General features: G+C 34.1%; 1 protein-coding gene and 1 long non-coding RNA gene across 2 annotated transcripts; one reads left to right on the forward strand and one right to left on the reverse strand.

Annotated features, from left to right (window-relative positions):
* Positions 1 to 351: 351 nt before the first annotated feature.
* LOC132724568 (uncharacterized) lies at positions 352 to 10,452 on the reverse strand. Its single transcript, XM_060709448.1, has 5 exons — positions 10,149 to 10,452; positions 5,007 to 5,210; positions 1,288 to 1,599; positions 960 to 1,117; positions 352 to 438 (listed from the first exon to the last, which is right to left on the reverse strand). The coding sequence occupies exons 1-5, from the start codon at positions 10,429 to 10,431 to the stop codon at positions 352 to 354; spliced, it is 1,044 nt and encodes a 347-aa protein (XP_060565431.1). The 5' UTR covers positions 10,432 to 10,452.
* Positions 7,123 to 8,492, forward strand: LOC132724567 (uncharacterized). Its single transcript, XR_009624928.1, has 2 exons — positions 7,123 to 7,772; positions 8,274 to 8,492. It is a non-coding gene; the product is annotated as an uncharacterized LOC132724567 (long non-coding RNA).
* Positions 10,453 to 15,098: the final 4,646 nt, after the last annotated feature.

Genomic DNA, 15,098 nt, shown 5'->3' on the forward strand with positions numbered 1-15,098 from the left:
AAGAGTTACAGAGCGGACACAATTTCGTTTGACGCCCGCCCATCCGCCCATCCGCCCGCCATACCCCAATCTAATAACCAGGATTTTCAAAATTGAAAACCTGGTTAACAATTCTTAAACATAAGGCTATAATAAAAAAAATTTCATCCTTGAAAAACAAAGTAAATACCATCAAATCAAAAACAAGGATGCAATAGTGAAAAGACCAGCAGACCAAATTCCGAAAAATTGATGAAATCACAAGGCCCAGAGCACTTGGTGACAATAATTTAATCGAAATCGCATAAGCAATAAAAGAATATATGTACCAAAAAAAGCCATTCTCTTCAGGTGCCCCTCTGTGCTTAATTTTTAGGCACCAACAGGCTGTTGACCTAGTTTTTGAGCCCAAGACAATCTGTGTCTGAACTTCTGCCTGATTTCGTTATAAGAAAAATTCTGACAAAGTTGAAAGTACATGTTGATATCATTAAACTTACAGATCTCTATTAGCCTAACAAACGATTTTTCTTTTTGGTTGGGTTCTACAACACACCAACACAGCAGTGGTCATATGGCAACTATCCAGTTTTACTGGTGCAGGAAAACCTCCGTTTATTATTTCAGGCACGAATAGGCACCAGAGAACCACCAACTGTGCACATTCAGTAAGCTAGCTTGAAGCTTGATAGCTTGAACACATAAAAGAATCTGAAGTTCCTTAGAAGAATCCAAACCCACTGTGGTAAAGGTATTGGTTTGAAGTTCAGAACCTTGACCACTCTTCCACAGAAGCCCCTCATCAACTTAATGCTAGACAATGGTTGAAATACAAATGATCAATTCTAACAGTAAACAATTTGAGCACATCATTGGCAGTTCAAAATGATCATGTTTTCAAATGATAGTTATGTTTTATCAGAAAGAACTGATTTAACCTTTCTATTAGACAAAACCATATTAGTTATGCAAGTACTTACAGGAGCACAAAAACCTCTAAAACCTATCTCGAAATCAACATCCTTTTCGACTTCATTTGGTGTAAAAGGTTTGGTACAACTTTCTTTGTATACTGACAACTTATGACGAGCATGTTCTTTAAACTTGGACTCTTTGAGTTCCAAATATTGTTCCGACTCTGGGTTTTCAATGAAAATTTCAAAGTTCAAGGCATACCATATGCTCAATATAGTTGAAAAATTTAAGATGGGCTTAGATGCATTATCATATGTGAATAGCTTTAAATCTTTCGTCATTATCAGTCTATCTATCTCACAATTGTACATGGTAATTTTATTTTTTTTTTACCATTGGTAATAAATGATGAATTGAAAGTATTGCATAAACTAGGACTCTTTTTCACTTCACAAAATGCATTGACAATTGTTTGAGCCAATCCTTGTGACATTGCGCGAGTACTAATTACATCCCTTTTAACTTCAATGGTAGAGTCAAAACTTTCATCTGAAGTTGAATTGTCATCATCTCCTATGCTCCCAATTTTTATTCGCTTTTTCTCTGGTTCACCACTTCCATTATCTAAATCATCATCACAACTTATTTTGATGACACTTCTTTTTACAAGAATATCTGCATCACCATGCCATACACTGCCATTCCCTGAAAAAAAACAACAGCAAACAAAATACACATCTTTTACCAAAAATGCAGATTAGTACAGATTTCTTAAAACTAGACAGCTTAGTTACTTGGACTTCCTGAAATACTAATAAATTTTGATTAGGTCTGCCAATTCTTTATTCCGAATCGGTCAGACTGTTCAGCTTTTATCCAAACTGCATGTATACAAAATGGCATCGCTAAAGGTTCCAAACCTGGGAAAAAACAAAAATCTACGTCAGAGTAGCATTCAGAACAGCAGTAAAAGGATGAAAAGAATAGACCTAAGAGAAAATTTAATGCAAAATGGAAGCAGGACCGTAATGGTTGGTGTACCACACGAAGAAGATGAAAATGTGCCGATTTTTACAGCGAAAAAAATTAAAACCTAAGTGCCTTAGAAATACAAACTCAAGTTTTCCTTTGATTTTGTTTAATTTCATTCGGTCTGACAAATTTCGTTACAGTTTGACAGATTTTCATGAGCAAGTTATGCCTTGGACAAAAAACCTTTGAAGAACTTTGTTGCTTTTTTTCGATTATAACGCTGATTTTAACACACTTTTGGTTATATCGTGGCAGGACATCTTGTCGCCTACCTTACAGGCTTCCCTGGATAACTAATCAATTATTAGAAATGTCTCCATAAATTCCCAGTCAGCAATGAGAGATCAAAAGACTCCATGTCTGTCTAAGATCAATTGTCACTTGTTAGCACAGTTTGGGTCTATAAGCAAACTTACCGTAAAATTCCTACCAACGCAGTATAGGTCATATGGCGACTTTCCATCTTAAATGGTGAAGGGAGACCTCGGGTATAATGATTAATAAAATAGATAAATACAGACTCCCTAAAGAAAGTCCAACACAGCAAAATTGAAAATGTTGCAGGCTCGGTTTGATTGAGCCTGTTCATGGACGGTACAAGTTTTAAGTGTCAAGTTTATGGTGAAGTACACTCTGACCTTAACCTTATGACCTTATAAAGGTCACAAACCTCTAACTGATGAAACTCTTGTTCTTGATTGGACAATTTCATGTGTCACTGAAACTTTAACCTTATTTATATTACCATAAACAGGAGTTACTTTCTAGTTAGAATAACCCTGCACAACATATCTGGTTATTGGCCAGATAAGTGTTTAATGATCAAGACAACAGTGACCTTTACCTTTCCCTAATGACCTCAAAATCAGTTACTTTAAAAATCAATGCAGCGCCTCTACTAGTCATGACAAATCATAACACCAAAACATTTTTAGTGGTTAGGTCCATGTTGACCTTGACCTTTCCGAATCCATTAGGTCCTCTTTTAGTTCTGATCAACCTCCACACTTAATATTAGAGCTGTAAACCAAAGTTACTTGCCAGACACTGTCTGACAAGTTTTAAGTGTCAAGTTTATGGTGAAGTACACTCTGACCTTAACCTTATGACCTTAAAATCAATAGCGGTCTTATAATAGTCATGACCAACCTCCATTTCAAATCTTAGAACTCATTAGGCTGAAGCCTTCTCTAGTTACTGGTCAAACAAGGAAATGGTAACATTGTTATGAAATGACACTGTCCCAGTACGCTCCTTAACTATCAAATTGGGGGCATTATGATTATCTTTGTAAAGTTTCATTAATCTGTTAATATCTCCAAAACGATTCATCAAGGAAATATATTTTGAAGCTAAGATTTCTATTTCAACCCAAAAACCTCTGGCCAACATCTTGTTCAATAGACCGTAAAGACTTCAACAATTTAAAGTTAATTTAGAGTCCAGCATGATGAAGCATTATACGCCCAAAGTATGTGTTGTGTAATGTGTACAATATTAAAATATGATAGGACTTGAAAACAACCATAATCTTAAAAAGATTTTACAAAAGTGTAAATGTGACCTTGACCTTTGACTTAATTACCTGAAATAAGACAGAGTTCTGTGAAATTATTTAGGTCAGAAAACCATTGGCCATTAGGGCTAATTGAATACAAGTCCCCTTCAAATTAGTTTGTAGTGCACTAAGACAATCACAGAGGTCTTCAAATCAGTAAGTGACCTTTTCAATTCAATTAAAGAGCTCTTTAAACAAGAGCTGTCACCCAAGTGACGAATGTCCCGAAAAGGTTTCTTAAGTAAACAGGTAATCTCAAAAGAGAAGAGAATGAAGTTATCTAATTGCATAATATTGTTCTTTTTATTATTGTACCTGTAATCATTAATTGTGATAGCTTGAATCTTCAAAATATAAATGTGACCTTGACATTTGCAGAAGGGACGTGGTTCCTGGACACGACAGAATGTTGTTATGAGATAGACATTTGTGCCAAGTTATTTCAAAATCCCTCAATGCATGACAAAGTTACAGTCTGGACATGATTGTTGTGTAAGTGGGGACACACAGACGGACAGACGGACATGAGCCTTAGCCGCGACACATTGTCTTGATGTGGTAGACATTTGTGCCAAGTTATTTTAAAATCCTTCCATGCATGACAAAGTTACAGTCCGGACATGAATGTGTATCTTCAAACTCTTCTCGAGAGAATGAGTACCTTCAAATTTTAAGTGTGACCTTGACCTTGAAGGTAGGGACATGGGTCTTAGTCGTGAGATGTCGTCTTGATGTGGTAGACTTTTATGCTTAGTTATTTTAAATCCTTCGATGCATGACAAAGCAACAGTCCGGACACAAATGTGTGTACCTATAAACTCAAATTGTGATAAAGTAAACTTCAAAATGGTAGTGTGACCTTGACGTCTGAGGTAGGGACTTGATTATTGGACCCGGCACATCATCTTGATGTGGTAGACATTTATGCAAAAATATTCTGCATGACTATGTTACAATCCGGACATCAATGTCTGTACCTATAAATTCTTATTGTGATAAAATGAGACTTCAAAATGTTAGTGTGACCTTGACTTTTGAGGAAAGGATGTGATTATTGGACAAGACACATCGTCTTGATGTGGAAGAGATTTATGCAAAGTTATTTTAAAATCCTTTGATGCCTGTCAAAAATATAGCCGGACACGAATGTGTGTACCTATTTACTCTAATTGCGATAATGTGAAACTTCAAAATGATAGTGTGACCTTTACCTTTGAGGTAGGGATGTGGTTCTTGGACGCGACACATCATCTTGATGTGGTTGACATTTGTGCCAAGTTATTTCAAAATCCCTCAATGAATGACAAAGTTACGGTCCAGACATCAATGAGGTGGGGACGCAGACTGACGGACAGACAGATGGTGCGATTTTAATATGCCTCCCTTTGAGGGCATAAAAAGCTAAAATACAATATTAATTTTTCATATCTTCAAATGAATTGAAGATGTCTTCAATCTAACTACTGGTACATGTATGTGCTGTTTTATACTTCATATCTTTAAGTGCTTTAAAGTGAATTACCAAGCGATGTATTATCTACAGCAGCACGGACATCTAGGTAACATATAGGACATCTTTTTGCCTTTCCATATTTTGATCCAATCTTGAAACGGCTTCTACCTGCCAGAGGTCCAAATAAATGTGCGGCTAGTATTACTTCAATATGACACTGACTGTATTCCTGACTAAATTGATGCAAGGAAAGAAGACACTTGGTGTGATTTTCTGAAATTAAAATTACAAAAAATATGTTAAATGATTATGCCCAGCTTTGAATTTGGAGTAGTCAATTGGAAAACTGTTGGGATACAGTAAATAAAACCACAACATATTGCTGAAGACAATGGATGCTCCCCAAAATTCTCTAATTAGTCAATATACTGGTTTCCTAGCAGTTTCCGTCCCCTAGCAGTTTTCCGGTCGTTTATCATTTTCGTCCAGTATAGTCTATTTTTACCAGAATGGCATCCACATTACTTCATCAATCAGAGAGACATTTGTTTTCTATGCTGAACAGCATTTAAAATAGTACAACGATTTATATGTTTTGAAGTTTTGCTTGTTATTTAAAGTTACATATTAAGAGAACTTGCGACTTTCAAAAATAAGCAACAGCTGGGGGAATTCTAGTTTGAATATCCATGCGCAATAACTAAGACCCCATTTTAGGTAAATCAATACTTCGGAAAATATTTTTGCAGACGACACAGAGAAGGTTGGGAAGTTCTGTTGTCTTAACATTGCTTTATGGTACTGAATTATATTCAAAACAAGAACGTGTTTGTTAAACACAAATGCCCCAGCTCAGATTCTTGTCAGTAGCAATATTTCAAAAAATGTTTACCTATTCACTCAGTAATGAACATAAAAATTGCCAAAAAATTGTAAACACAAGTTATATAGCTTGACAAAGTCATGGCATTTTGTAATTGTCAAAAATATAAGTTGCCAAGTCATTGCTCTGACTTGTGAAGTTGAAAAATATTCAACTTCGTGCAAGTTATCTTCCTACCAAATATGAAATACATCTGTCATTAAATAAAGGCTGTATGGGCAAAAGTGTAAAAATCTATTTTGAGCACTGGTGACCTTAACCAAACTGACCCCTAACTCTATCCAAAAGAAGAATACCTTGTAAGTTATCTTCCTTTTGTTTTGTTTGTTTGATTTGGGTTTTACGTCACATCGACACAGTATAGGTCATATCGCGACGTTCCTACCAAATATGAAATACATCTGTCAATAAATAAAGGCTGTATGGGCAAAAGTGTAAAATTCTATTTTTAGCACTGGTGACCTTGACCCAACTGACCCCTTACTCCATCAAAAGGAAGAATACCATGCAAGTTATCTTCCTACCAAATATGAAATACATCTGTCAATAAATAAAAGCTGTATGGGCAAAAGTGTAAAAAATTTATTTTTAGCACAAGTGACCTTGACCCAACTGACCACTAACTCCATCAAAGTTTATGTTTCTATCAATTGTAAATAACATCTGTCTATAGAATAAGGTCAATACACCTGTAAAAATGCCGATATTAAATATCTTGTTTAATTAATAAAAAGTGATTTTATTGACAATACTCTGATTACATATCATTGCTATTGTTTATTTATAATCAAGGGTGCAAACATTTTGTTTAAAGTATATAGATTACAGGCCGATTTCGGTAATCCTTTGCCGATTCCGGCAGTTTGCCCGTTTTCGCTGATCATAAATATTTGTTTATTATTATCATTATTTAAAAGCGATTTTTTTCACAATCTCTAGGAAGATTAATGATAATATTTAGGTTTTATAAAAACATGCAAAAGGAACATTAAAAGTTGCATAAACAACGAAATAACAGGCCGATTCCGGTCACAGGCAGTTTGGCAATAGCTCGCCGATATTAGATCTCTTGATAAATTAATCAAAAGCGATTTTATTTATAAAAATCTTTTCATAAATCATTGATATTGTTTATATCTTATAAAATTGCAAGGAAAAACTTAAAAAGTTTAATTATTACAAAGTTACAGGTCGATTCCGGTAATTCACCGCCGATTCCGGTCGATTCCGGTAATTCGGCCGATTCCGGTAAGTCGTGTAACCGAAAAATGTATATTGTCTTGCCTTTCAAGCTTTTCAGGGCTGAAAATTAGCGGTCGCCCAGTCGCCCACGGCGACTTAATTTGCAATTGGGCCACCAAAAATTTCAAAATAGTCGTCCAGTCGGCGACTAAAAAAATCGGCCGTAGATTAATTAATATCCGCCATTAAATCAACTCGTGTGAAAAATCAAAGGAGCAAATGAGCAAATTGGCTCCAAGTTATTGAATTGGCTCAAGAAAATCACGATTAGCTCAAACCTCCACTTTTGGAATCTCCAGTCTAAATTTAGAATTTGCTATTTTAAGAATGGAAAAGTACACATTTGGTTTTCCATTTTCAATTTCCGCTTTACCGCTTCTTATCTCAAAACACAGCCACACAGTCTACTTCTTGTGGGTCATTGACTGGTTTATATTTTTACCTCCCCTTCTGTATTAAATATTGATATGAAAAGTAACACAGTCTAATACACTGACCCTCACCGTTTGTTTACATCAGCTGATAAATATGACACTAATTGTCGTGAACATACCTGGCAGCTTGTTGAATATGCATAGGAAATTGGGTCTTAATATTTAACATGAAACAATAAGTAGCGGCATCCCGAGATTATCGCTGATCAAATCTGAAGTTTGGGTATGAAATAGCGACAAATTATGTTGTGCAGTTGACAACTTGACCTGTTGACGGTAAGTTTGCATTCAGTAAATTTTATCGTTGTTGATAAACAGATCAAAAGAAAATATTGGTAAAGAGTAATGGTTGTTTTTTTATGTTTTTTTTTCAATTTTTTTTCCTCTGGGGAGGGGGTTGATTGCCATTTTATTCTAACCTAATTTAAATTATGCCTTTACAAGAAATTTATTTGACATTTGGATTTAAAGAGAATTCCTTGGAAAAAAAGATTGACCTTGATTTGACTTAAAATTAAATTTAAGTTTTGTAACCCCTAAAGCTCTTGCAGAAGTATTCATTTATAAATGGCTTATGACTTTGAAATATTAAAGAAAGATTCAGTTAAGTAACATACAAACAGAAAATGCCTTCAGATAACTTATACTGATTCATGTACTCTTAAAATGACAGTAGTACATGTGATTTTATTCCTTAATTATCTTTAGTTTAGAATTTTCAATATTATTTTCTTCACTCTTCTTACTTTCAAACTTGTTTCTTCTGTATTATTTCAGATACAGATAGTCTTCAAGCCAAATCTTTGTCATTAACCAAGCAAGTTGAAGCAGCACATTGGAATGTGTTTCTGCTGTTACTGTCATGCCACTGACTTAACCAGGCAAATGTCATAGCAACTGAGCTGGAAGCTTTTATAATTATTGACTGTAAATTTTATAAGTTTGATGTGTTAATGTGATAAAAATGTAGGTACCAAAATAAAAGTGGACAATATAGTTTATGTTTTCTAAATACCTCATGCCGTACCATTCTTCCTTATTTGAAAATAAAATACAAGCACGCAATTTTCGTTAAAAAAATTGGCTAAAAATAAAATTTGCCAGTGCTAGCCCCTTTCTGTTCATAATTTGTTGGTCCACTAATATATTTACTGGGCCACCAAAATTTTACGGTCAGTGGCCCAGGTGGCCACCAAGCTTAAATGGTTAGTTTTTATCCCTGCTTTTAATATTCAAAAGCTTATCTTCTTTTCTTTCAATTTCATGCTCAATCATACACAAAAACTCTCAAACAATGTACTTATCAATTTAAAATAAAATATAAACATCAATCTATTTTTGTCTATCAGCCATACTGGTTAAGCAAGGTGCTTTACAGATTGATTCAAATTTTTTGAACGGAAAAATATATTTGAACACACTGACGGTGCATGGGCTATTATTTCGTTAAAAAAATATTCCGTTAGATTGTTCTGACTCAGTTAAACGCTTGCATTTGAATTAGCCAATCAGATTTCGCGCACTTTATGGCCGCCATTTGTTTATCGGCTGTAAAAAGAATTGAAATACATGAGAGGATTTAATCATGATTTTTCGGAAGTGACAGTTTAATTATTTTGACAAAAGGTATTTATTTTTTAGTTTTGTTCATAAATAGGTCAAAACTAATGTAAATACACGCTGTCTTCATTGTTTTTCGTTCCGCCCGATTTTCTGGCGGAACATGCTATGGGTTTTTGAGCAATTTCGATATGACGTTGCTTTGCCCAGAAGCAAAAATAACTCAAAGCGACGTTATATTATAGGACTAAGGTAGCTGTTTGATTTATTTACCGCAACTTTTTCAGCATTTTCACGTAGCCTGAATCATAGGTGTTCGGCGCTTTGATTGGTCACTACCCCCCGGGCCAACCCCCCCCTCACCCACTCTACAACCCTCCTACCTCTCAAAACCATGTAAACTGTAGTATTTTTCATTTTAAACATGTTTTAATATTTGGTACATGCTTTTAATTCAATTACCTTCATCTCCCACAAAAAATAAAAAAATGATATAATATATATTTAGTAAAGGTATGCAACTCGCAGCTCATTTTTCAGCACTCATCTTAATATGAACTCCATAACTCCAACATTTTTTCACCAATTTTCAATATCTTGGTACCAAATGGTAGGGAATTGATTACTCTTAAAGGAATTAAAGCTGTCATTACAATCATTTCAAGTTTTAAGAAGATATGTAATCTCGAAGTCACCGCAAGTGTAACTCGACAGAGACCTGACCGCTGGGTTTTTGTCAAAATTACCCGACTAAACGGCAGTTTATTCGAAATGAATGAATATTTTTTTGTATTGCACATATAAATATGATCAAATTATATTATTATTTGTAATAACTGTTCAATCAACGCGCCGAACACCTATGGCCTGAATTACATAACTTATTTGATTTACACAAAAGTTATGACGAAAGTTTTTATAAAATGTATACCATTTGCAATGATTTCCTTCAAGTTTTCTATTGCATCACTTTTATGGGGGGTTGGCCCGGGGGTAGTGACCAATCAACGCGCCGAACACCTATGGCCTGAATTACATAACTTATTTGATTTACACAAAAGTTATGAACGAAAGTTTTTATAAAATGTATACCATTTGCAATGAATTCCTTCAAGTTTTCTATTGCATCACTTTTATGCTCCTTTTTTTCTAAGAAATATGACACAAGTTCTTTCTGTCCAGCTTGAAAAAAGTACGCAAGTGGAAGCCCTTTGCCGATGGTGAAGTCAACTGTTGCCTCCGAAAATCTCTTTGAATGTGCAGAGGCATCACAGAAGTCAATAATAATCGGACATGCTGCTTCCATGTTAACAGTGCAGTCTTTATGATCATGTTCATATTCAAGAAAATATTGACGCAAGATATCTGCCGCCATTTTCGCATTCGGAACATCTCGTTGATTATCAGGCCTCAGACCACAATTATATTTTCCTACGTCCTGTGGCAATTTTACTGAAACTCCTAAGTCTTACTCTTCAGCGTATCCGTCATGAAAAACAAAAATGTTAAAAAGCGGCTTATTAAGTTTTGGAAGCCAGAACTATGAACTCCAAGCAAATAAGGGTCGCCCGTACTGTGCATATAAAATGATTGCTATCCATCCATGGAAGTCACTGCATGGCTGCTAAGAAAATGACCTAAATATTTGCTAAGGAAATTCAATAGTTGATATTGAAATCACTGATTGCTACGGGAAGTAATTTGCAGCAAACAAAAGACGTTGTACTGACGTTAGACCCTGACGATTTGATGATTTGAAAGTTTTTTAGATGTCAGAATCTACCCTTTTCTGACTATTATCTGATCATAGCCCAACCTTTTCTGACCATTATTTTACAGTTTTCCATCCTTTTGACCATGGTTTAACCTCATTTAATTTTTTTGGAATATATTTTTTTTTTTCATTTTAAAGCTCTTTAATTTTCTTAACAATAACCGAACCATATTGGCTGCTTTGTAATTAATTGCTTGTTCAGGAAAGTCGATAGTTGCTATGGTAACTCAATTGTTGCTATGGAAGTCACTGGTTGCTATGGGAGTTTGATAGCACAGGTCGCAAAGAAAAATTAATTGTTGCTTTCCCCTTTTGACCATATTTTACATTTTATTTACATGCATTATGAGCGAGAATGCTCGCCATTTTGCTGGATTTGTAACTGTGAGAGATTTTAGGCACGTGTGCTAATTTCCGAACTACACCTCGTGTTCAATAAAAATCTACAAAGTCGATAACACCATATGAATTAAGCTTAGAAATACGGACGGGTGCCCGCACAATATTATTTAACAAGTAACAGAAAAGTTATCGATGAAATATTTTAAGACCTTTGCGAAACTTAAGACGAGCGTTTCTAACAAAATACACGAGAAATGTTTGTGATGAAAACTGTCGGAAGAGAATAGAGCAATGGCAGCAATGGCAGCAATGAATATGTACGAACTCTCAGTCACATAGAGACAAACAGTTTGATATGAATTTTACAATAACAGGCCTTCTGAGTACGCTGCTAGTGTAGCTATGTTGTTACGGGGGCTGCGTTCCATGAACGCCACCTTGCCTTGTTGATCTTTGTTCCCATTTTGTTTAGTCTGAACAAGTGCATTTTATTACGAAGAGGGGTCAAAATGTCAATGGGATTTATAACCACCTAAATTATGATCACTAAAGTACAGATCAGAGGAGCATGTTGATGTCATATACAGTCAAGACTGTCATATGTGACTTTCCAAGGGACCCTCAGAAAAAGGTCACATATGACAGGGAGTCTCTTAATACAGTCTCAAAGAAAATTAAAATACATAACTGTGTGAAGGAATAATATGTAACCAATTGTAAATAAACATAGGTTCTTTAAATACTTGATGTAAATATAATGAGAATCCCTGTAAAACATTATAATTAATTGCATGTATATCATATAAAAATAATTTTATTTTTATATTAGATTTATATTGAATCATTTTAGTACAAATAAACTTAAATCTGATGCATTCAAAATCCTTAAAATAAATATCATACTTTAAGACATATTCATATCCAAAGTTTTTTTCTCTTTTTAATGGAAGGTAGATCTATCAACATTTTCACGTAAAATTCATGTAGCAATAGAAAGGTGAAATAAAAAAATCTTCCGTTGGCATTACATAAACAGTAAAAAAAAATCTGACACAAAATCGTAATCCAGTTTGATCAGGTCATTATGTACTTCACACCTCAATTTGTTAACACACATCGATTGCATTATGCTTACCATATACTACGTCACTTGATACCTGTATGTACATGTAAACTGTGTATTGATGCAATGTTGTGTAGAGGTTGTTTGAAGTGTACTGACTACTGGATAATAATTGGACTTAATTATTTTGGCCCTCTGGGTGTTAAAACAGGTATTATTTATCTGATAAACGGACAATTAAAAGGTGTGAAAGTCGTTTAAATCAGACAAAGCAATGCATTGGGACCAGACAATTAGGGTCGCTTGTCACATATGACAGGGAGTCGTATAATTCAGACCATTTATATAGGAAAATACGTTGGGAGGACTGAAACAAGGTCGGATAAGACAGGGAGTCGTTGAAATCAGGGGGTCACTAAGGCAGTCTTGACTGTACATGCATTTGACGCATTTACCTGGACAACAATGATAAAATATCTTACAAAGTCTTCATTTTGATAGACAAGTATTTAGAGCAAAATCACTTTGCTATATATCCATACAATGCAGATATCTAGAAATAGAAAATAAGCATTTTGCTCTGATAATTTCTATAAAAGACATTGGTCCCCGTCGCTATTTTTTCCATACGTCTCATACTTGCCGAGAATAGCATCCATTTGGGGGAGGGGAGGGAGGTTATTGGCCTCGCAACCGAATCTATGACTTATTCAATATTTTGCAATTATAATCATCCATTAGTGAGCCTTAATCATAACATGTATTTTTGTGCTGATTTATGTTGATAAAAACTCTCATGCAAGACTTGATAAGAGAAAAGATTAAGTCAATGAAAGAATTTACATGTACACCACAGACAGTATATAGGTTCAAGTTCCATTGCTGCAAATTTATGACTCATATTATTGTATTAATATAAAATTGTTGCTTTTGTTGTCGTAAAAAATCCCAAAACACGCTTTATTTTCTATATCCACTCAGAAACCGTACATGAATATCATATCTTTTATTTACATTGTGAACATATCGGGAAACAAAATAATATTTCAAACTAAATAAAAAATATAACCAACTCTGAAAGTAAAGATTTATTCAATCATTCAAGCAATATAAAGATTCAGCAATGTACATGTCGGTACTCTCCTGGCAATCGGCCGAATGTTTCACTAACGCTCACTTAGCGTGAGTGCATTCAGTTAGCTGCGAAGGGAGCGTAACATGTCGGATACATATAGAAATACATATCAGTAAATTAATTATATTTTTGGGATAAAAACAACAAACAAAACAGTGCAAATTGATTAAAAATATAAGGGTACACAGACAAAAGTGATTGTTTTCTTAAAGATACAGATAATATGAACTGATGTGTAATCTTTCTATGTCTCTTTACTTTTTCTTCATAAATAAATATTTGTGTTTAAGAAATACTGAATGTTTGATATTACTTTCAAATTTGGTTCAAATTTTTAAATCATTTATGAATCATGAGCGGGCATATAACGGACATATATATCCTTTGAATCAATATTACAATGATAAACAGTTATACACGTTAACAAAAAGAGCAATAAAATATGTTTAAATTAAAATTCCTATTAAAAAGAGAAGGTTAAAAAGACAGGGGTTTGTTTGTTTGGATTTTACGGCACGTCAACACATAAATGGCCATATCGTGCCGAATGCTAAAATAGGCTTAAACTATTATGTAAAACGTTGTAAATAAAAATAAAAAAAGAGCCAATCAGATCTTTGAATACAAGTTTATCTCTTTCAAATAATCGATGATGTTTTTTGATGGAATTGTATTAAAGAGTTCTTTGAGTGAGTTTACATTATAAAATCTGTTACGGGCTTGTGAAAAATCATGACATTCCAGAAGAAAATGCTTGACAGTAAAATTTTCATTACAGCCTACACAGAAAGGGGCATTGTCATTCGTGAGGAGATAAGAATGGGTAACTTTAGTGTACAAACTAATATGCTACAGTGCTGTATCACATACATATCATTACGACGTATAGTTTTCTTAAGAACGTTTCTACTTAATTATTCCTTGTCTCACACAAACGTGTCACTTACATCAAATATATGCTTTTATATAGTAACTTGAAGATTGAAAAATTGACAATAAAATAAAATGTTCTAACTTAAGAAGAAATCAACAAACATATAGAGCTAAATTTATTTTCTTTAATTAGACACTTGATATCAACTTATTTTTAAAGTTAAGATCAGTTATATGTCATATATAATGATGAAATCCATCAGTTCAGTTAAGTTCACGGTAGCTGGTAGGATTATGTTTAATTCCTTGTACGGCGTTTTAAATTCTTATTTCCTCGTATTGGTGTCACTTATTTTCTTAGCTGCTCATAATCGGTAGTGAAGACATCTGGATGTCTAGGTTGAATTACTGCTTTTCCTCCACTTTGGGTGTAACCGGGACATTTAGGAGGATCCGCACCTGTTGTAGACACGGTACTGAAATATTGAAGTAAATGTAAGAAACTTTTCATGCCTAAAGATTTGGAGAATTTTGTGCCCGACAATGTTGTAAATTATATTTTCCGCTATGACTTTGGATTAAGCCATTACTCTATGCCAATTATAAATATATACACTGAATGTTAATACAGTCATAACCACAAGCGGATAAAGCAACGTTTTTTCGTGGACAAAAATCAGAGTATCAAACATCTTTAACAAAACTGCACAAAAGATACTTGTTAAAATAAATTATATTCTCTTACAAAATCAATTCAAATGTTCAAAGGAAAATATTAAAACTTACAAAAGTTTTGAAGAAGAAGATAGAAAAATAAAACAACAAAGGAAATCAAACGAACCGCTTTTTATTTTT

The sequence above is a fragment of the Ruditapes philippinarum genome, unplaced genomic scaffold (genome assembly GCF_026571515.1).
Source record: "Ruditapes philippinarum isolate M1 unplaced genomic scaffold, ASM2657151v2 ctg8118_1_1_1_1, whole genome shotgun sequence".
Lineage (NCBI taxonomy): Eukaryota > Metazoa > Mollusca > Bivalvia > Venerida > Veneridae > Ruditapes > Ruditapes philippinarum.

Excerpts from the sequence above, each read along its gene's own strand:
- LOC132724568 (XM_060709448.1), bottom strand. The coding sequence starts at position 10,431 with ATGGCGGCAGATATCTTGCGTCAATATTTTCTTGAATATGAACATGAT. Across the intron at positions 5,211-10,148 it reads GAAGGAATTCATTGCAAATG|AAAATCACACCAAGTGTCTT; the intron begins GTATACATTTTA and ends TTTTAATTTCAG. Across the intron at positions 1,118-1,287 it reads TTCATCATTTATTACCAATG|AGTCGGAACAATATTTGGAA; the intron begins GTAAAAAAAAAA and ends TTGAAAACCCAG.